Here is a 23,142-nt window from a genome sequence, read left to right as displayed (position 1 = left end):
GGTCATGCTGATAAGACATCACTGTTCTTTCTTATTAGAAACTGGGTCAGCTAAAGTCCAGCTTTTTCAAATTCACATCGTTTTTCATATTTATTATATGACTTGCAGTCTAAAAATTTTGTGGTTATAATCTTCATGGAAATTAAGTTAACAGAAAATATAATGCCAGTATTCTTATTTTTATAGTGTGTTCCTACTAATTTTAGACAGACTATTAATTCATTTAAATTGTTTTTTAGTGAATAAATGATGTTCTTTGATTCACATCAGAAATGAACTTTGTACCTTGTATTTAAGGACCTGACAGTTTAATGAATTTTAAGGGTCAACAGCTTTTATTTGGTATATAACTGCTAATGTTCTAATTTGCCAGTCTAGTCCTTCAGATACTTTCTTAAATTACCGGTCTTGAATCTTTTTTTTTTTTTTTTTGCCAAGAGCATACACATATAAATAAGAAATTAGCTAAAATATTTTTTTCTATCTGATCATTTTGTTGTAATCATGGTGTAATTGCTAAATTTGCTATCTGGAGACACAAACACAGAAGCATGGACTTTGTTTTCATACTTCACAGGGTATTTAGTTATGAAGTTTATATGTTCATTGATTTGCTTAATAAATACTTACTGGCTATTTCCTTTGTCCCATGTATTATTCTACAAAGGGAGCAGGCAGCCGTGTGGTTTTAGCGCTTAGGGAGCCTAAGGAGTAAGGGGGTAGATGAGGCTGCAGGCGATTACAGTGTTGTGGTCTTACGATGGCACAGGATGTACAGATGACCATGAGAGCGTGTAAGGGGACAGCTGGCGCAGATATGAATCATGAGGGGTGTTGCACAGGAAAACCAGTCCTCTGCAGACTTTAACAAGCAGTGGGAGCAGCTCACGGGAAGGTCTGGGAAGTGGAGGGAGTGTGGCAGGTTGGAGAGGGCTGGGCTTGGACTGAGCTGGGAGGGTGGCGAGGAGTGAGGCTGTGCAGGGAAGCCAGGGCCGGGTTGTGCACAGATCCTGAGGGCAGCTTTTAAGTGTTTGAGCTGAGGAAGTGAAATGTTGAGCTCTGTGTTTTAAGAAGTTGCATCTGGTTATGCCATTCAGGGTGCATGGGAGTCATTTAGGAAGGAGGCCGTTGCTTGAATCCAGATGAGACCGAGGGGGCGGCACAGAGCTGAGCGCAGGTGGAGGCCCAGGAGTAGACAGGCTATGAGGAGACGGGGCATGGGGAAGGCAGTGCTTTCCCCTCGCGGCCGCTTCCTGGAGCTGACCGTGTGGCAGGCCCTTTCGTTGTCTCACACCCACGGTCTGGGGCTTGTAGTGCACGGTTCTTTTTTTCTTCTTCTCTGTTTAAAAAATGAGATCATACATTATTCTTTCCTCTAAAAGCATTCGCTCTCGAGTTCATGTAGTTTACTGCATTTCTTTTTATCATAAAGAACAACCAATTTCTGCCTTTTCCAGACTGTCAAAAATGTTCATTATATGGCATTATTTGTAGTAAGAAAAAACTGCAAGTAACCAAAACGTCCAGCAGTAGAGGGATGGTTTAAGTGTGAGTGTTTTCTCTGACCTATTGGAAGGATAACAACAAAATGTTAATCCGCTTGCCTTTGGGATTATGAACTATTTACGTGTTTCTATTTCTCATTTTCCATTTTTTTTTGACAGTGAAGATGTAAATGTTATCAGAGTGGCTCATCATTTAGTTTGTTAATTTGTGTAGTCTTAATATTAACTAAAAAATCCAGCCACGATAGGCTCTATGTGTTGATCTTTCCTAGAAAACAGCTCCCTTTCTTTCTCTTCTTTCAGATCAAGGACAGCTTTTCATTCACAGTTGAGTCATAGGCCACATGTACTTCTGACTTAGCCTTAAGAAGTAACCTTTACTTTAAAGTATTAGGTTTGTCAGAATCGCAGAGTTTAGTTTAATTATTAATTTGCTACGGGTATTTAATAGGAGCAAAAAATCTGCCAACGTTATGATCAGCTCATGGAGGCATGGGAGAAAAAAGTGGACAGAATAGAAAATAATCCTCGGAGGAAAGCTAAAGAAAGCAAAACAAGGGAGTATTATGAAAAGCAGTTTCCAGAAATTCGAAAACAAAGAGAACAGCAAGAACGGTTTCAGCGGTAAGTGGTTTGATGTTTAATGGCTATGCTGTTTTCCTTTGAATCATACTTTTGATCTTTCACAATATTTATTGTTACCTGAATCTAATCATTAAGAAAGTTCATAAAGAAATTTTATTATGTTTTTCCTCTTTTTTTTTCAATGGAAGTATAGTTGATTTACAGTGTTGTGTTAATTTCTGCTATATAGCAAAGTGATTCAGTTATACATATATATACATTCTTTTTAATATTCTTTTCCACTATGGTTTATCACAGGATATTGAATACAGTTCCCTGTGCTATACAGTAGGGCCTTGTTTATCCATTCTATATATAATAGTTTTCATCTGCTAATCCCAAACTCCCAATCCATCCCTCCCCTGCCCCTTGGCAACCACAAGTCTGTTCTCTGTGTCTGTGAGTCTAAGAACTTTTATTTTGAATATAAAACTTCATTATCAGCTAACAATGTTTATGCCTTAGTGAATCTAATATTAATTTTTTATATTTAATCATGCTGTTGAATCTAAATTTAAGTGAATATTTTGAAATTAATTCTTCAGTTCTTGAAAACGCTCATTCCTTTGGAAATGACAGTTAGTAAGAATAGGCTTGCATGTCTCACAGTTCTTCGTCACCTCCCAACATGATCAAAACTCTTAAATTGATTGCTAATTGAGAAATTCTTTGTTATTGGTATGTAGTTTCTGATTTCTTTTTACTTTTAGAGAACAAGTACTTTTGCAAAGGTAGAAGCTTTAGTTTTCTTCTCCACTGTCTCATGAAAGCCCCGTTAATCACAATTAAGTTTCTGTCAGGGATGATGATTGTGTTTTTTTCCCATCCCTTTAAAAATGTTTTGTGTATTTTTCTAAGTCTGCTATCCTGTTCTCTGGAAGGCAGACAAAAGATTGCTATTTGAGATGAAAATGACACCAGTAACTGTAGTTTTCCAGAAGTTTCCCATAAACAGTTCTGCCATGGGAACTTAGACATGTAACCTTTAAAAAGAAATCTTACCATTAAATTGTTACTAATTTTATAGATAAATGGCTTAAACATATTACTTAAAAGTAGTTTCTCAGTAGCATTTTAGGTTTCTTCTCTGACTTCTAGTTGATTAAAAAGTCCCATTCAGAAAAGAAATCGATGTAAAAGTAATCTAACTGATATGTCTTCTTTATAAAAGGCCTTTAAATATATCTAAAATTTCTCCCTCATATTTAGAGTTGGGCAGAGGGGAGCTGGTCTTTCAGCCACCATTGCTAGGAGTGAACATGAGATTTCTGAAATTATCGATGGGCTCTCTGAACAGGAGGTAAGACAGTTAATTGATTTAATTCAAGTTAATTGATTAATTATTCAGGCATTTTAGCCTCATACCCCATAAACTAAGGGTTTATTTGTATATAACTGAGGGAACACTTATGGCGTTTGAATTGTTCCAAAGTTTGTGGCCAACCATCGAAGGTTTGAAACAAGGCCGCCCTATGATCATATTGCCATTTTTACGAAGACGGCTTTGGCAGCAGGGAGGCCTGGAAAGAGGTGAGGAGGCTGTTATGATAAAAATAAGGACCTGAGTCAGGGCGACAGTGGTAGAAATGTGTAGGAAGGGCCTGGTGGAGAGATTTGTAGAAGGCAGAGTAGACAGGACAAGTGTGGGATGAGAAAGAAGAGCAGGTTAGAGGACTGAGCTGCTGGTGCCGTTTCCTAAAAGAACAAAGGAGCGTGTACTTTGCAGGTGTTTGTATGTTGGGTTGTGGACCTGAGGTTCGGGGGGATGTCCGGAGTGTGATCTCTAGCCAGCTGAGATCTGATCTGATATTAATAAATCAGTTCTGAATAAGAATAAATTTCTGTTCCTAACAGTGAATCTTTGTAGCTATTTTCAAACTGTCTCAGAAGGTCAGTCCAAAAACCATATATTGAGTTTTGCTAGTTTTGGTTTTATAATATGGCTTTTAAAAAACCTCATCTCTAAATTCCGAAAGTCATGCTTATTTGAACATCGTAGTCCTCTTAAGTAATGAAGACAATTATTATATTGCTATACATTTCAGAATTTGTGGCCATCATCTCTGCAGTGATGACTAACTCTGTGTGAAATTTCTTTGCTCACTTTTTGACTGATTCTGTAAGGGGGGCATCTGTAAACAGCCAAAACTAGTATCAGGTGAGGTGATTTCAAGCTAATGTGTCTGTCCCAAACCACACTTTGGTGTTCAGACTGATTGAGAGTACCCATAAAATGAGAACCTTTGTAAGGACTTTACTCTAAGGCAATGACTGCTTCTAGGAGAAGAGTTTCAGGAAAAAAACCTAGCCTTGTATTGTGGTCAGTACTTACACTTTTTGGTAAAAGTTTTCTCATGGAAGTTTGTGCTTATAAACTTACGGAATTAAACTCTGGGAAAAATAAATTGTATAACTGTAACCTAGTTTTAGTTGAAATCCTAAGGATAATAGTCTTAAATTTGCAGTGGAAAGATTATGTAAGATTAGCAAGAAGTGTTTAATACTTAAGTAAGTTTAGTTAATTTAAAATCAATGACCTTAAGATTTCGGTTCCTGTCTGCTTATTTTTCTATTTTATTATTCTTTAAAATGATGTTAAGACTTTTTTAAATGAGGCAATATTAACGTTAGTAAGTGCTTCATAAGATCATTACTTCAGTGACCTGACATTACTGTGTGTCCTTTAGGTCTAAGATTCATTATTTGAAGTATCAGCTTCCTTTAAGGAAAGAACTCTTCTAAAATTGTAGTAGTGGATTATAAAAAAATAATACCTGTAGTCTCTGCCTCTGTTATTCATGCAATGAGTATTTATTAGATAATATGTATAATTACTGTATGTTAGATGTTATGGTACCACTGCTGTTGTCATTAAAGTACATATGTGGTGTTTCACTGTCGATTAAGACAGTTGGTCTGTGGCCCTTTTTAAGTTTTCTTCTCTGTAAATTGCATTTTTTTTTCTTTTTTTTTTTTCCAGAATAATGAGAAACAAATGCGACAGCTCTCTGTGATCCCACCTATGATGTTTGATGCAGAACAGAGAAGGGTCAAGTTCATTAACATGAATGGGCTTATGGAGGACCCTATGAAGATTTATAAAGATAGGCAGTTCATGAATGTTTGGACTGACCATGAGAAGGAGATCTTTAAGGACAAGTAATTTAAATTTTAAATTACTCTCTAATAGAAGCTTACAGGGCTTCCCTGGTGGCGCAGTGGTTGGGAGTCCGCCTGCTGATGCAGGGGACACGGGTTCGTGCCCTGGTCCGGGAAGATCCCACATGCCGCGGAGCGGCTGGCCCCGTGGGCCATGGCCACTGGGCCTGCGCGTCCGGAGCCTGTGCTCCACAGCGGGAGAGGCCACAACAGTGAGAGGCCCATGTACCGCAAAAAAAAAGAAGAAGCTTACATAAGTTAGTGAAAAGTATTGGCATTTACTTGTAAATTGAACTGTTTCCCCCAAAACTTGACCCCATTTTGGCATTTGAGTGGGTACTGTGGAAGTCAGAAAAGACAGATTTGATATGACCTACCTGTAAGTTTATGGGTGGGAATGTAGGTCCCAGGTAAGAACAGGGTTGTGGAGTCATTTTAAGAGTGGTACCCAAACCTGGGCGGTGTCCTATTCACTGGGGGGTGCATTTTAAAGTTACAGATTTCTGTGCTCTACTGTATTCCAATCCAGTCAGTTCCTGGCGGACGGTGCCCAGGAATCTGTGCCCTTTAAGAGGACATTAGCATTTAGGAGTCGCTAGAAATTAGTCTACATTATATTTCTATTCCCAAGGGCTTCCCCCTCTTTTTAAGTTGTTAAAATGTGTGTGTGTGTTTTTTTCTTTTACTCAGGTTTATCCAGCATCCAAAAAACTTTGGACTAATTGCATCTTACTTGGAAAGGAAGGTAAGAAATGGTTTGCACTGAGAATGTCTGTAGGTTTGTGATGGTTGCTGCTTTGAAGCTTTTGTGCCTAGTACACAGAAGTAGTTAAATAGAAATATAAGTAGTTAAATAGAATTTTTGCAAAGGGCTTGATACAGAAAAGATTCTCATGGGAATAGTATAGTGATATTTACAATTATATGATGACCAATTCTAAGCACAGAACACAGACTAATTTTCATGGTTAATCAAAAATGACCTGATATTGTATTTCTGTAAAAAAACATAGGCTACAATGTTTTTTGGACCTCATTAAACTTCTAATTAAAATTTCAGAGTCCTGATTTTTCCTGAAATTTTTTCACAGTGGATTGGATGTTGGGTTTGTGAGCAAAGTGAGACATTTTGAACATTTACGTATATAGAGGAAGAAAGAGAATTTAGTTACTCGTAAAGAAGAAAGTGCTTGAATGTTTCTGATAGTTCCTGGTATCTTTTACATAATTTGTATTAAGACAGCTATAATTATCCATCAAGATAGTACACACTATATATATGTATTTTTGCCTTAAAAAGCTAGCCATTTGTGGTTTTCCTCATTTTATACTTTGAGAACACTAGAGATTTTCCTTGAAAGTGTTACTTGATACTTTAAAAAATTTTTATTTCATTGGATCCTCAAAAATAATTTTTTTTTTGGTAGAGTGTTCCTGATTGTGTTTTATATTACTACTTAACCAAGAAAAATGAGAATTATAAAGCCCTAGTAAGAAGGAACTATGGAAAACGCAGAGGAAGAAATCAGGTATATTTCATTATTGTATGAAACAATTTCAGGGTTGGTGGAAATATGAAGATGAAAAATTTTATAATAGGAGCCTTATATGTAACATGTAAGGTGTACTTTAGGAATTGACATTTCTATTAAATTAGAATGTTATGAGCATGTTTTTATTATTTTGAATATATATTTAATGTGTTATATTTTCTACTTTGAATGCATTTTAAGTTTCTAGTATAACAGAATTAATGAGAAGTTTTATATTTTCATGCTGTTGAAATTGTGCATGTCAGAGTTAACAATAATAATGTAATTAAATATGAGAACCGTGACAGCCTATTAAATATACCACCTTTACCAGTCCTTTTGTCTGTGGAGGGGACAGGTAGAGTAAGGGAGAGAAGTGAGAAGTACAGCATGGTGACTAGAGTACAGGGTTGTTTACTGAAATACCTGTGTTTCAGGTTAACTTTATTTCTGGGGTTAAAGCACTTGACCTCAAAAGATTGTTTTTAATGCAGTGCAGTATGTGTTTTCACAGTCGCAGTTCAGTACTTTAGAAACTCTTTTCCTTCAAGTAGCTGATCAGCCGCCGTCACAGCTCCCATCTGTTCTTCCTGTGCGCCCCACACCCTGAGACCGCTTGCAGGATGCGTGGCACGTGTGGGCGTGGACGGCTGCTGCCATCTTCAGCATTCCTGACGCTCTTCTGGTTCCCTCACACAGTCCCCCGCCTTCCCTTCCCTGGTCACCCCGGTCGCCAGATACAGGTTCTCTCATGATGTGTGGTCATTGTTTCTCCAAAACAATGCCACCTGACAAGATGTGATGACACACTCATCAGAAGCAGTATTTCTTGGTCAAAAAAAAGTATAGAGTGTTTCATGAGTCAACTGTGTAAAACCCTGCTAGAGGTCAGGTGAGCTGCGGTGGGTGGGTGAGGGGCCAGGACTAAGACCGTAGTGAGCGAGGGGCACGGGGTGCGGGGCGACACGCTGCAGAGCACAGGTGTCCCCTTGTTTGTAAGGTTTGCTTAGAGAGGGCGCCGAGGAACGGTGGCGGGGCTGCTGGGAATCAGAAGGGAGGGAAGGGCCTGCTGGTGCAGCAGCCAGTGTTGCAGAGACAGAGCAGTGGCTGCAGAGCTCCAGGAAGGGCTAACCAACTATCTGAATGGCAGGTTGGACATTGGCGGTGATGTGGGAAACTCTGTTGCACCAGAGGAGTCAGGGCATCTCCCCACTTCCCACAGAGAAAGTGGAGTCAGGGTCCATTAGCCAGAGATGGTAGAGCCCACCAGCATCTTAAACAAGTTTCAGCTACTAATTTTTTTTTAATTGATTCTTCCAATCCAAGAACATGGTATATCTCTCCATCTGTTTGTATCATCTTTAATTTCTTTTATCAGTATCTTACAGTTTTCTGCATACAGGTCTTTTGTCTCCTTAGGTAGATTTATCCCTAGGTATTTTATTCTTTTTGTTGCAGTGGTAAAGGGGAGTGTTTCCTTAATTCCTCTTTCAGATTTTTCATCATTAGTGTATAGGAATGCAAGAGATTTCTGTGCATTAATTTGTATCCTGCAGCTTTACCAAATTCATTGACTAGCTTTAGTAGTTTTCTGGTGGCATCTTTAGGATTCTCAATGTATCTGCAAACAGTGACAGTTTTACTTCTTCTTTTCCAATTTGTATTCCTTTTATTTCTTTTTCTTCTCTGATTGCCAAGGTTAGGACTTCCAAAACTATGTTGAATAATAGTGGTGAGAGTAGACATCCTTGTCTTGTTCCTGATCTTAGAGGAAATGCTTTCAGCTTTTCACCATTGAGAATGATGTTTGCTGTGGGTTTGTCCTATATGGCCTTTATTATGTTGAGGTAGGTTCCCTCTATGCCCACTTTCTGGAGAGTTTTCATCATAAATGGGTGTTGAATTTTGTCAAAAGCTTTTTCTGCATCTATTGAGATGATCATATGGTTTTTCTTCTTCAATTTGTTAATATGGTGTATCACATTGATTGATCTGCATATATTGAAGAATCCTTGCATCCCTGGGATAAATCCCACTTGATCATGGTGTATCATCCTGTTAATGTGTTGTTGAATTCTGTTTGCTAGTATTTTGTTGAGGATTTTTGCATCTATATTCATCAGTGATATTGGTCTGTAATTTTCTGTTTTTGTAATATCTTTGTCTCGTTTTGGTATCAGGGTGATGGTGGCCTCATAGAATGAGTTTGGGAGTGTTCCTTCCTCTGCAATTTTTTGGAAGAGTTTGAGAAGGATGGGTGTTAGCTCTTCTCTAAATGTTTGGTAGAATTCACCTGTGAAGCCATCTGGTCCTGGACTTTTGTTTGTTGGAAGATTTTTAATCAGTTTCAATTTCATTACTTGTGATTGGTCTGTTCATATTTTCTATTTCTTTCTGGTTCAGTCTTGGAAGGTTATACCTTTCTAAGAATTTGTCCATTTCTCCCAGGATGTCCATTTTATTGGCATAGAGTTGCTTGTAGTAGTCTCTTAGGATGCTTTGTATTTCTGTGGTGTCTGTTGTAACTTCTCCTTTTTCATTTCTAACTTTACTGATTTGAGTCCTCTCCCTCTTTTTCTTGATGAATCTGGCTAATGGTTTATCAATTTTGTTTATCTTCTCAAAGAACCAGCTTTTAGTTTTATTGATCTTTGCTATTGTTTTCTTTGTGTCTATTTCATTTATTTCTGCTCTCATCTTTATGATTTCTTTCCTTTTCCTAACTTCGGGTTTTGTTTGTTCTTCTTTCTTTAGTTCTTTTAGGTGTAAGGTTAGATTGTTTATTTGAGATATTTCTTGTTTCTTGAGTTAGGCTTGTATTGCTATAAACTTCCCTCTTAGAACTGCTTTTGCTGCATCCCATAGGTTTTGGGTCGTCGTGTTTTCGTTGTCATTTGTCTCTAGGTATTTTTTGATTTCCTCTTTGATTTCTTCAGTGATCTCTCGGTTATTTAGTAACGTATTGTTTAGCCTCCATGTGTTTGTGTTTTTTACATTTTCTTCTCTAATTGACTTCTAATCTCATAGCGTTGTGGTCAGAAAAGATGCTTGATATGATGTCAATTTTCTTAAATTTACTGAGGCTTGATTTGTGAGCCAAGATGTGATCTATCCTGGAGTATGTTCCATGCACACTTGAGAAGAAAGTGTAATCTGCTGTCTCTGGATGGAATGTCCTATAAATATCAGTTAAATCTGTCTGGTCTATTGTGTCATTTAAAGCTTGTGTTTCCTTTTCTATATGGATGATCTGTCCATTGGTGAAAGTGGGGTGTTAAAGTCCCCCACTATTATAGTGTTGCTATCGATTTCCTCTTTTATAGCTGTTAGCAGTTGCCTTATGTATTGAGGTGCTCCTATGTTGGGCGCATATATATTTATAATTGTTATGTCTCCTCTTGGATTGATGCCTTGATCATTATGTAGTGTCCTTCCTTGTCTCTTGTAACATTCTTTATTTTAAAGTCTCTTTTATCTGATATGAGTATTGCTACTCCAGCTTTCTTTCGATTTCCATTTGCATAGACTATCTTTTTCTATCCCCTCACTTTCAGTCTGAATGTGTCCCTAGGTGTGAAGTGGGTCTCTTATAGACAGCATATATATGGGTCTTGTTTTTGTATCCATTCAGCAAGACTGTGTCTTTTGTTTGGAGCATTTAATACATTCACGTTTAAGGTAGTTATCAATATGTATGTTCCAATTACCATTTTCTTGTTATGAGCTGTTTTTTGTAGGTCCTTTTCTTCTCTTGTGTTTCCCACTTAGAGAAGTTCCTTTAGCATTTGTTGTAGAGCTGGTTTGGTGGTGCTGAGTTCTCTTAGCTTTTGCTTGTCTGTAAAACTTTTCGTGTGTGTGTGTGTGTGTGTGTGTGTGTGTGTGGTATGCGGGCCTCTCACTGCTGTGGCCTCTCCCGCTGCGGAGCATAGGCTCCGGACGCGCAGGCCCAGCGCCCACCCAGTGCCCACGGCCCACGGGCCCAGCCGCTCCGCGGCACGCGGGATCCTCCCGGACCGGGGCACGAACCCACGTCCCCTGCATCGGCAGGCGGACTCCCAACCACTGCACCACCAGGGAAGCCCATCTGTAAAACTTTTGATTTCTCCATTGAACCTAGATGAGATCCTTGCTGGGTAGAGTAATCTTGGTTGTAGTTTCTTCCCATTCATCACTTTAAATATATCGTGCTGCCCCCTTCTGGTTTGTAGAGTTTCTGCTGAGAAATCAGCTGTTAACTTTATGAGAGTTTCCTTGTATGTTATTTGTCGTTTTTCCCTTGTTGCTTTCAATAATTTTTCTTTGTCCTTAATTTTTGTCAGTTTGATTACTGTGTGTCTCTGCGTGTTTCTCCTTGGGTTTATCCTGCCTGGGACTCTCTGCACTTCCTGGACTTGGGTGGCTATTTCCTTTCACATGTTAGAGAAGTTTTCGACTATAATCTCTTCAAATATTTTCTCGGGTCCTTTCCCTCTCTCTTCTCCTTCTGAGACCCTTATAATGCGAATGTTGTTGTGTTTAATGTTGTCCCAGAGGTCTCTTATGCTGTCTTCATTTCTTTTCCTTCTTTCCTCTTTATTCTGTTCCATGGCAGTGAATTCCACCATTCTGTCTTCCAGGTCACTTATCCGTTCTTCTGCCTTAGTTATTCTGCTATTGATTCCTTCTACTGTAGTTTTCATTTCAGTTTTTGTATTGTTCATCTCTGTTTGAACAGAGATGAACACCTCTGTTCTTCTAGGTGTTTGTTCTTTAATTCTTCTAGGTCTTTGTTAAACATTTCTTGTATCTTCTCCATCTTTGCCTCCATTCTTTTTCTGAGGTCCTGGATCATCTTCACTGTCATTATTCTGAATTCTTTTTCTGAAAGATTGCCTATCTCCACTTCATTTAGTTGTTTTTCTGGGGTTTTATCTTGTTCCTTCATCTGGTACATAGTCCTCTGCCTTTTCATCTTGTCTGTCTTTCTGTGAATGTGGTTTTTGTTACACAGCCTGCAGGATTGTAGTTCTTGCTTCTGCTGTCTGCCCTCTCCGCTACTAATTTTGAACAATAGCTTTATTCCTAATTACAAAGTAGTATTTATAACATTTATTTTTAGAAATTATATGTATTACTGTTTAATTTTTTCAATCCCAGATAAACTCAGGGGATAATTTGATTTATATTATACCTCACCTTTGCCGGGTTAGCAGTCTATCGCTTGTGATGACAGAGCAGGAAGTTTTGTGCGACGGCGAGTGTCTCTGTTACTCTGAAACATCGGCTTTCTATCCTAAAGTTATCTGGGGCAGCATTTCATTCCTTGCTGGGACGTATGTGTCCCTGTGCAGTTCGAGCCACGGTGGTGTTTTCTTCTGCACCGCTCGTCCTCTGTGCTAGCACCCTTCCCACATCTCAGGACGCATGTGCAGAGCCAAGGTGGTCCATGTGTACCCTCACTTGGACCTGAACCTTGGGATGCTTGCCCCTGGCTAGGCTCAGTTTCGTTTTGGGTAGCCTTTCTGATAGTCTAGTCCTGCCACCCTGAAGATTTTCCGTCTACTTTTATATTTCTCTGGTTGATTCACTGGGAACTTGGAAGGGGAGGGAGTTAAATGATGGACTAAACTACTATCTCAGACCAAAAGAATCTTACCTCTGTTTCTTAGTTGCTTGTGTCAAAATACTTGGACAGTTTTTCAGAGGTAGGTAGTGTTGGGTTGTGTTTGCTCTCTCCTGTGGAACCGAATGATGGGCGCTGATACCAGAGGAGAGGGGAGGCCATCAGACTTTTCAGCAGAAGAGTCACCTCAGGTTTCATTTGTGACAGGAGCCTTCTGGCTGCTCTGTTGAGACTCTAATGTAGGGGAGGCCAGTTAGGGGTTATTTTAGTAATTTCAGTGGCTTGGACCAGGCTATCGCGGGAGCTGGGGAGAACTGGTCAGGTTCTGGGTATGTTTTTGGAGGTAAGGCCAGTGGGTTTTGCTGATGGAGTGATTGTGGGGATGCAAGGATGGTTAGCAGAGATAGGCTGTCTTGGCTGCTGGAGTTGCTGTTGACTGACGGGCACGGTGGAAGGAGGAGCGGATTTGGGGGGATAATCAGCACGTACTAGATTTTAAATACCTGTTAGACTTTGTCCACATGGAGATGCAGAGTGGGCGGTTAGATACAGAAGTCTGCAGTTTAGGAAGAAGGTCTCAGTTGGAAATAGAGAATTTTCTATATAGAAAAAAGTTCAGAAAGACTCCTTTTTTTTTTTTTTTTTTTGCCATGCCACGTGGCTTGTGGGATCTTAGTTCCCTGACCAAGGATCGAACCCAGGCCCCCAGCAGTGGAAGCTCGGAGTCCTAACCCCTGGACCGCCAGGGAATTCCCCCAGAAGACTTTAAAAAAAAAAAAAAAAGAATCTAGTTACAAGTTAAAAATTTTTAAATGGATATTTTTACCCTGGCAGGTATAGAGATCCGACTAATTTGAAAATCACTCTACTGCTCTATTATGCAGTCAAGTTTGAATGAGTAGGAATTACCTCGGGTCATCCTGAGCGATTAGACATTTATTCCAGATTTATTCCTCTGACGTGTGCACTGCATCCTTTCAGGCTTTGATTGCTTCTCCCCTCCCCCACTCCCAGCTGCTTACCTGTAGGAAGTAATTTTTTTTCAGCAGATGAATATGTAGTATGCTGTTGGCTGAGAGATTCCACATCTGTGAGGTATGATTTTTTTTTTTTTTTTTTTTTTTGGCGGTACGCGGGCCTCTCACTGTTGTGGCCTCTCCCATCGCGGAGCACAGGCTCCGGACGCGCAAGCTCAGCGGCCATGGCTCACGGGCCCAGCCGCTCCGCAGCATGTGGGATCTTCCTGGAGCGGGACACGAACCCGCGTCCCCTGCATCGGCAGGCGGACTCTCAACCACTGCGCCACCAGGGAAGCCCGTGAGGTGTGATTTTTTAACATTGCTGTTGCCATAGGGGACCTTGCATATTATTTACGCAGAAAATGAGTTTTAATCTTAGAATCATCGGGAAATGAGAGAGAATCATACTTTTGTTACAGTTGTGTTCAGAGATTATTGTTGGCAAAAGTTTTAACTCTTTTCTCAAAAATTCTGTTGGCTACTCTGCCCAAACCATTGTTACAGTCCAGCTTGTTGGCATCCCATGACGGGAATGAGTGTGGTTCTTTATCAATTGTAGTTGAAGCAGTGAATGCTCATCAAAGATTATAAACCAAAAGCCCCTCTCTGGCTTTACTGTTTGGGATCTAGAATTGTAAATGCCATGCCAAGTAGTAACTTGATTTTGTGTGCAACATTTTTGTTAGAAGTAATAAGTCCATCTCACTTTCCAGCATAAACTCCCATGTAGTAAGTCTGTCACTGTGCAGATGGGATTCCTGTGGCACCTGCTCGTGACCTGCAGTAAAGCAAGTCATTGTTTTGAAACCCCATTTTTCATTTCCAGATCTTCGAGGGCTCTTACAAGAATTTGTACTCTCCCTTCATGCCAACAACATCTTCCCCTTTAACTGTGCCAGCGTGTTTTTATTCCCCAGAGGTGTTCAGAAAGCATATACTTATGTAAATGTAGTAATGGTTGAAGTTGGAGGAGTTTGTGACTAAACCGTTAGCTATACGCTAGTTAGAAAAGGTGATTTAGACAATTAAAGAATTGGGTATAATGGAAGGAGCTTTAGATCCCCAAATGCTCTGCTTCTTTGTGTCTGTGACACTCTAGTGTCCCTTCACTTGGTGACATCTGTGGGAGTGACATCTGTGAGCACTGGTTCTTACCTTGCAGGGTTTATAGGAGACTAGTTGTGTGTGTAGTACCCAGAGTGTAGGGACCGCCCAGTAAGTAAAGGGCAGCAGCTACCGCCTTTGTTGCCTTCAACCAAACATGCTTCTTGGTGATCGACAGCTTTCACTCTTCAGGAAAGTAGTCTCCAATTCAGTTGCTTTAAAGGCATTAGTTATTAATATACTCTGATAAGATTGGCATAAGATATTTTCTGTTTACTGCCTGAAGTACTTTAACAAAACCTCAGTGACTGAAGTACTTCATTTTTTCTGTTTCTTGTACATTGTTATTTAACTAGCTCCTTGTTCTTAAATTTGGTCATTTCACTTTTTGGCAACTTCATTGTCTGCTGAATGGGAATTCCTTTATTTATTTGTTTTCTAAAGACCTGAGCATTTTAACAAATATATATGAGTTAGACATCCAGTCAGATGTGGTAGTAATAAATCTCAGCATAAGCTAGCATTTGATCTTTCTTTTTTCTTTTTTTAAAAAATATATTTCTTTTCAAAATTTATTTATTTAATGTATTTTTGGCTGCGTTGGGTCTTTGTTGCTGCGTGTGGGCTTTCTCTAGTTGCGGTGAGTGGGGGCTACTCTTCGTTGTGGTGCGCGGGCTTCTCATTGCGGTGGCTTCTCTTGCTGCAGAGCACGGGCTCTAGGCGCGCGGGCTTTAGTAGTTGTGGCACACGGGCTCAGTAGTTGTGGCTCGCGGGCTCTAGAGCTCAGGCTCAGTAGTTGTGGCACACGGGCTTCGCTGCTCCGCAGCATGTGTGATCTTCCCGGACTAGGGCTTGAACCCGTGTCCCCTGCGTTGGCAGGCGGATTCTTAACCGCTGTGCCACCAGGGAAGCCCTAGCATTTGATCTTGCTAGAGAGGACCCTGCTGAAATTGACCCTATTCTTCATTTATTTTCATGAAATACATGTAACTTTCACTTTTTTTCATTGGAATTTTTATTTTGTTTTATAATGTGCTCTGCCATTCAGAGTGAATAGCTTATTGTTTGGCAGGAATGTTTCATGTTGGGAGAACCTCCCTAACAGAATGAGACTTTTTTTAATTGACTATCAAGTGTTGGGCTTAAGGAGGGAGAAACCTGGACAAGAAGCTCATGGGAGCGCCTGTGTCTCTTAGGGTCCTTTGAAGAGTTTCCTTTTGAAACCATGGGCTTCTGCTCCAGCTTGCCCGCTGGCAAGGGTTGAGGTATGTGGCCTGTAACCTCCATCCTAGACCATGGGGGCTGGCTCTTTCCTTTACAGATCTGCCTGAAGCAGAAGCAGTGCCAGCCACTTCTTATGAAAACCAGAGTTTGTTCCTTCCTTTCTTAGTGTCCGTGGCCATCCTTGCTGTGGGTCTTGATGCTTGTCTCCCGGGTTAAGTGCTGTCCACAGTCTCGGGCCTCCCTCACATCCCTCTCCACTCGCCGCTGCTCGGTGTGGGGCTCTGCTCTGGAGGTGCACACGCTTCTGCAGACTGTCTGGCAGCCCCAGCAGTTTCTTTGGCTCATTCGCACACACTCTGCAGAACTGGGGGCTGCGTTTCTGGAGGGATCCTGCCCTCTTCTTCCCTTTGACTGGTCGAAACAGGTGCTGCCCTTGCCTCTCAGCCACCAGCACTGCAGGAGGGGCCAGTCAGCCGTGGGATGGTTTCGGGCAGCAGGGTACGTGGGGGATTGTTTGCTTACTTCAAAACCCGGGTCGGCATTAGAAGCAGAAGAGTATTCGGGGAATACAGTTATATGTGTTGTTCAAGTCTAAGGGACAGTAGACCTCTTTCCTTATCTTCAGCCGAGTTGACACCTCCCCATCACTTCTTAGGGCTGTAAACCGTTTTCTGGGTTACGTAGCCCACTTGCTAGGCAGGGGGCAGAGTTTGTTGTTGGTATGTCATTTTGTTGGTTCAGAATGACAGATGAATGCTACGTTTGTGGCGGGCAGGGTGAGGTTATGAGCATTTCAGACAGATCTTGGGATCACTGTGATGTGCTGGGAGTCGGATGAATAAAACATTCCCAGTTGTAAAGGAGAGCTAGTCATGCTTGGAAAGTATCCATTAAAATCTTCCTGATTTCTTAGTTTTCTCTAGCAATAATGCATACTTAGAAGAAAAGGAAATGGGCAGTTAGCCAGGGTGAGGACCTGGGAAGGTCAGGTAAGGTAAGTGAGGGAATCATGGTATTGAAACGATTTAGCTGGGGTCAGAGTGGAAGAGTGGATGCCGTCCTTGGTGGGCTGTGAAAATTTCCTAGCATCAAGGGATTGTAGATGGTGATGAGGACAAAAAGCAGGACTGGACTGGAGACAGTGGAGATGTGGACTGGGATGGATGTGAGTGGCGGTGGTTGCAGGGCACACTGTCAGATTATAGGGTCGGGGTGGGGGGCAGTGCCCACCGAGGATGGCTGTGGTGACTCCCTGTGGGAGACTGAATGGCAATGACCTGAAAGTATTTCACCCGTAGGATATCGTGTTGATAGAAAAGGCATTGACAGGCATCTTGAAATCTGAAGAATAATGACATGGCATAACGAACCACGTGATAAAGTAACCTCTGTGCTCCTGGGAGTCTTTGAGAGTCAGTCTGTAACACCAGAAGAGGAAACAAGGTGTCATAGGTAGATTTTCTGAAATTTGTAACAGGAGGTTTTTAAATACCGCAGCTGAGCAGTGTTCCGGAAGTGGCAGTGGGGAGCAAGAAGGGTTTAGATTCTTCCTCCATATGTTAGAAGGAGGCCTCTCCAGAAGGGGTCCCCATTCTGGAGACGCCCCCTTCTGGAGAGGCCAGGCTTCTTAAGGAAGAAGCTAGATTGTAGTTCTGGGGGGGTGGTAAAAGACTGTGAGATGCTATCGGAAGTTGAGGAAGATTTTACTGTATTCTGAGCAAAGGCATGAAAATGCTGGGTGTGCTGAGGGCAGCCCGGGCGCAGACTGTGTGGGCAAAGGTACACCTGGGCTGGTCGGCCGCGTGCTGCAGGGGAGCTGGAGTCCGGTCCTATTTGGTTAGGCTGTTTGATTTCGTAATTAAAACACCACAGTTTCATTTCACTTTTCTCAGGTTTAGCAAATGAGACATCAGAGTTAAAAGGGTCCATAATCTTATTATCTTCGTCTTTGTTTATATACATATTTACGATTACAGAGTTGTAATTACAGTTTAGGCATATTTGAGTGTTTTACTTTTTAGTTTATTATATCCATAATACTTTCCTAAATCGCTTCAGTCTTAATAATGGCCATGGCTGTCTACTCTTCCAGTAAATGAATGTTTCCCCAAAAGAGTAAAAGCATAAAGAGGTTTCTTGTAGTATTATCCATAATGATGAAAAATTTGGGAACATATTAAGGATCTCATACCGGGGGGATGGTCTGACAAATTATCAAATTTCAAGTAGAATTGAAATGTGTAAGTGACAGATTAGATGTGGGAATTACAAAAAGAGAGTACCAACCTCAGATTTCTAAGTGGAATCTTAACATTGTCACCTGTCTGATGGATCCAGACACTGTGAACATTTGTGTGTGTTTATATGTGTGTGTGACCTTTTAAGCAATACATATAGACTACATTAAAGAGCATTAGACTCGTTTTTAGTACATGACCCTTAGTTACATTGTAGATGGTGAATAAGTTAATCATAAATTTGTTGCATAGATATTTATTATTTATCATTATGATTTGAGGAGCTGTTTGTTTTACTTTCCAATTTTACAAATGATGGTTCATTCTAGCAGCAAATTGCCCGACCCTCACAAGAAGAAAAAGTAGAAGAAAAAGAAGAAGATAAAGCAGAAAAAACAGAAAAAAAAGAGGAGGAAAAGAAAGATGAAGAAGAAAAAGATGAAAAGGAGGACTCTAAGTGAGTTAAATAGTTAAATGTTGTAGTTATTTTTAAATAATGAGATTGAATCTATTGAAGGTATAAAATTTTAGATAAAAGAATCAATGGGATGTGTGCTTTGATCACCTAATAGTTATTTGAAATAATTAAGGAGTGGAATATTCCAGTAAGTATAACTTTTGGCTTGATGGACTTATTTGCCAGACATGACATACTGTTTCAGAAGGGATGAACACAATAATATACACCACCACTGAGATACACTGAGTATAATTTAATCTTCGATTTGGAAGAACCTCAGGATCTTTTGTTTTGAACCTCAGGTAGTGTACATTAGTGTAAAAATGCTGCTAAATGGTTTTCATTTATATAACACCTTCTATTCCAGCTTTATGGATTTTATTTTTCATATAAAATAGACTTCCTGATTTTTTTTGTTGTTTTTAAAATTTACTTTTGGCTGCATTGGGTCTTCGTTGGTGTGCGTGGACTTTCTCTAGTTGCGGCAAGCGGGGGCTAATCTTCCTTTACGGTGTGTGGGCTTCTCATTGCGGTGGCTTCTCTTATTGCACAGCATGGGCTCTAGGCGCGTGGGCTTCAGTAGTTGTAGCACGTGGGCTCAGTAGTTGCGGCTCACGGGCTCTAGAGCGCAGGCTTAGAAGTTGTGGCACACGGGCTTACTTGCTCCGTGGCATGTGGGATCTTCCGGGAGCAGGGCTCAAACCCGTGTCCCCTGCATTGACAGGTGGATTCTTAACCACTGTGCCACCAGGGAAGTCCAGATTTCCTGGTTTGTTTGTGGTTGCTGTTGCTGTTTTCCTGGTTATAAAAATAATTCTAGTTCCTTACAGCAAATCAGGAAGAGAGAGCAAAATAGAAAGAAAATTAACCTGTGATTCTGCCACTCAGAGACAGCTATTGTTGACATCTTTGTGTACATGTTTTGGCAGGGTTGGGTGCAAGGAGGCCCTTAGCAGCTGGTTTGTTTGTTTTTCCTCCAAGGATCAGCTTTATTGAGGCATAATTTTGCATAGACTAAATTTCACCAGTTTTTAAGGGTATACGTTGATATACTTTGACAGTTGTATGCACTGGTGTACCTGTTGCCGCACTCGTGACTCAGAACATTTCCATCACCCCAAGAAAGCTCCCCTGTGCTCCTTTGCAGTAGTTTCCCTACCCCCCATTCCCAGCCCCGGTAACTACTAATTTGTTTTGCCTTTCCTATAATTTCATATAAATGGAATCGTACAGTATGTAATCTCCTGTTGTGTGGCTGCTTTTACTTAATAAGTGTGAGATTCCCTGCAGGTTGTTGCTTGTGTTAGTAGTTTCTTTTTAGTATTTATTGTTATTTCTATAATCTTCTTGGAAGCACTGAAGGTTTATCTAACTTTGCGCAGCTAAAGCAGCCTAAGTCACTTTCCATGCTTTTTAAAGAGTTGGATACTTATGCCATTCTAATTTTGTGCTTTAAGAAGATGATATCTATAAAAAAATTTTTTTTATTATTCAGGTAAAACATTTATCCTCCACGTGGTCAGTGGTTCTGCTCATATGTTACTGCCATATCTTGTTTTTACTTTGTTCTTAAAATCCCTAGTTTATTTAACAAGCACTCATTTATTACTGCTGTGAGCTAGGTCTTATGGAGGATGCAGAAATACGTAAGATACGTACTCTTCCCAGGTAGTTGATGATCTAGTAGGAAAAATTAGGCAAGATACAAGTACTCTTTAAGGAAAAGAAAAAAGCCTGGAAGGAATGAGCAGAGTCAATAAAGTATGCTGGGAGATTGAGAAGAGGTTGAGGTTTCCTTCTGCCTGGATAGTTTGGAGGACTTGTTGCAGGAGCTAGTGGTCAGTGTGGGTAGAACAGAGGGAGTGGTGTGAATGGACAGGCCTCTTTGGGAAATGGCAGATAGTGGTTTCATTGGTTTGGAACGTAGGACACCTCAAGGAGAAAAGCGGAAGGAGGTTGGGGTCCAGTTAGGTAAAGCCTTAATGAAAGCTAAAGCGTAACCTTCACTCAGGAGGCTGCATGGCTCTGTTTGGGAATAGGTAGGATTAGAATGGAGGAAATGGTTTATTGCCAAAGCTGTTGTGCTAGAATATGGGTCCATGAGCAATATAGAATGGATGGGGATGCAGAAGTCAGGAAGGCTGTTGTAAGAGACTGTGACTGTGCTACTAAGGCACTGAACACACGCAGAGGTAACAGAGATAGAGGTGGTGGAATTGGTGGGAGAAACATCAGTGAGAGGAAAGGACCAAAACGAGGCACTAGTTCACATACAAGTAACTAACAAGGGGAAGAGCTGAAGGTGAAGTCGGATCTGAAAACTGAGTGATCGTGAGCGTGCTGGTACTGTCAGCAGCTGCTGGTCAGGGGGCCAGGGAGCAGGAAGCAGGGTGGGGAGGGTGAGCGTGTTTTGGGGCGGGTTGAGTTTGTATTGATGGGAAGCCCAAGCGGTTATTCCAAGTAACTGGGAGGTTGGGTAGTTTTATTCAACTTCTATTTAAAGAATTTTCAAGGCTGTAATCTTTTTGGTGTATGTATACTTTTAAATCACACAAAACGTTCTTTTTCTGTTGTTTCTAGAGAAAACACCAAGGAAAAGGATAAGACAGAAAGTACAGCAGAAGAAACTGAGGAGAGAGAACAGGCCACGCCCCGGGGCCGAAAGACTGCCAACAGTCAGGGCCGCCGAAAGGGCCGGGTCACCAGGTCCATGACCAGTGAGGCCGCAGCTGCCAGCGCTGCAGCTGCTGCAGCCACCGAGGAGCCCCCCCCACCTCTGCCACCGCCGCCAGAACCCAGTGAGTGGACGAGATAGGAGCGAACAGGCCAGAATTTTGTTTGGGATTCTGTTTCAGTGCTAGGGTGAGGCAGGAGGGACCTCTGATATTGATGGCCTAGAAATGCTGATCTGAAATTCTGGCCTTTATCTGAAATTCTGGGCTTTAAATTTGTTTTTTTTTTTAAATGAATTTATGTATTTTATTTATTTTTGGCTGCGTTGGGTCTTCATTGCTGCACGCAGGCTTTCTCTAGTTGCGGCGAGCGGGGGCTACTCTTCATTGCGGTGCGCGGGTTTCTCATTGCGGAGGCTTCTCTCGTTGCGGTGCGCGGGCTCTAGGCTCACGGGCTTCTGTAGTTGTGGCGCGTGGGCTTCAGTAGTTGTGGCGCGTGGGCTCTAGTGCGCAGGCTCAGTAGTTGTGGTGCACAGGCTTAGTTGCTCTGCGGCATGTGGGAATCTTCCCGGACCAGGGCTTGAACCCGTGTCCCCTGCATTGGCAGGCTGATTCTCAACCACTGCACCACCAGGGAAGCCCTAAATTTGTTAGCCTTTAATATCAAAGTCTTTTGAAAGAGAACATGAGCCCCAACCTTACTACCTAATACAGCTGTTTTTCTTTTTCCTTTGTTGTAATCCTAGTGTGCGTGCCACCTTGTTTCCTGATGTTCTCACTGGGCACATGTCATGAATGTTTTCTACTTTCTAAGTGATCTTCATTTTCACTTTCAATGGCTGTGAGATGTTGGCCATCTCCTCCCGCCTTTAAAACTAATATGGATAGCACTTTAATGAAAAAAAAAATCTTTATTCACATAGCATTTTCTTTCTGTTAAATTAGTTTTCATGGAAATAAATTCTTAGACAAGGGAATACTGGGTCTAAGAGTACACAAATTTTTCTCTTTCTTATTAAAGACCTCTCTTCATTAGTTTATAATGGGATCATATTAATGATGAGTACCATCATTGGTGGTTCAGTGGTACCAAGTTTATTGTAACATGAAGTATGAAAGAAATTGCAAGTTTTGGAAATAACAGGAATGAAGTGAAGGAAACAGTTGGACAAGCAGATGGGGGCAGATCATGGTGGGCTTTGTCTGAACTGCTTTGCTTACAAAGTAGGGGGCCTACAGAGGTTTTTAAACAGTAGTGTTGTGATTAGATTGGTGTCTTAGAAAGATAACTCTGGTGACAGTGTGGAGGAGGTGTGTTTGGGGTAAGGGCTGGAGGCCGAGGGACCAGCTAGAAGGGCATCCTTATGCATTCAGTGGTCCAGGCAGTGAGGGAGTGTATTCAGGAGACCAGAATTGACATACATCATTGCATGTGAGTGGTAGATGGATGGAAAGATTTAAAAATTAGTCTAAGGCTTCAAAAATTAGTCTGAAGATCCTGATAATAATTGGAGTGACTGGGTGGATGGTAGTAATGTTAATTGAGAAGGAGAATATAGCAGGAGCTCATTTTAGGCCTGAGAGTCTCAATTTTCTAAAGTAAAGGAGAAAGTGTTCAGTTTGTGATCCATCTGTTTGCTAGATTTCAGGCACTGAGGATGAACACAGGGACTTCCAGGAGTTCGGGGGAGATGGGGGTTCAGAGAACAGGAGAGGACTGTGCCTGCCTGGGCAGGAAGCAGAAGGGCGGCTGCTTCTTTTGACACTTCAGGAGAGAAGGGATGGAGCTCTAGGAAGTGGGGAGGCACCGCATTCAAACATGTGGACATGGATGGAATGTTAAAAAACGTTGAGGAAGACCATGGTACTGAGGAGTGTGGGATTTTCCCCTCTATTACAGTAGAGGAGAGGCTGATACCATCCTATTTCCATAGTTTCTTTCACCTAATGCTTTAAAGTGGCTTTATGTCAGATAAATATTTAGGCTATAGATTATACGGTTGG

At 41.2% G+C, this 23,142-nt stretch overlaps 1 protein-coding gene across 15 annotated transcripts in view; it reads left to right on the top strand.

Annotated features, from left to right (window-relative positions):
* The window catches only part of NCOR1 (nuclear receptor corepressor 1), a 144,789-nt gene that overhangs the window by 63,069 nt on the left and 58,578 nt on the right, over positions 1 to 23,142 (top strand). For 9 of the 15 annotated variants that reach the window (XM_032616171.1, XM_032616176.1, XM_032616180.1 and 6 more), the window contains 7 exons: positions 1,957 to 2,129; positions 3,339 to 3,429; positions 5,110 to 5,288; positions 5,979 to 6,033; positions 6,716 to 6,817; positions 18,336 to 18,463; positions 21,047 to 21,264. In XM_032616171.1, the coding sequence (XP_032472062.1) occupies positions 1,957 to 2,129; positions 3,339 to 3,429; positions 5,110 to 5,288; positions 5,979 to 6,033; positions 6,716 to 6,817; positions 18,336 to 18,463; positions 21,047 to 21,264 (946 nt within the window). The remainder of the gene's footprint in view (positions 1 to 1,956; positions 2,130 to 3,338; positions 3,430 to 5,109; positions 5,289 to 5,978; positions 6,034 to 6,715; positions 6,818 to 18,335; positions 18,464 to 21,046; positions 21,265 to 23,142) is intronic. The other 6 variants (XM_032616173.1, XM_032616181.1, XM_032616183.1 and 3 more) reach the window with 1 other exon arrangement.

This window comes from Phocoena sinus, chromosome 20 (assembly GCF_008692025.1).
Source record: "Phocoena sinus isolate mPhoSin1 chromosome 20, mPhoSin1.pri, whole genome shotgun sequence".
NCBI lineage: Eukaryota > Metazoa > Chordata > Mammalia > Artiodactyla > Phocoenidae > Phocoena > Phocoena sinus.
This window is presented reverse-complemented; position numbering and strand designations above follow the sequence as displayed.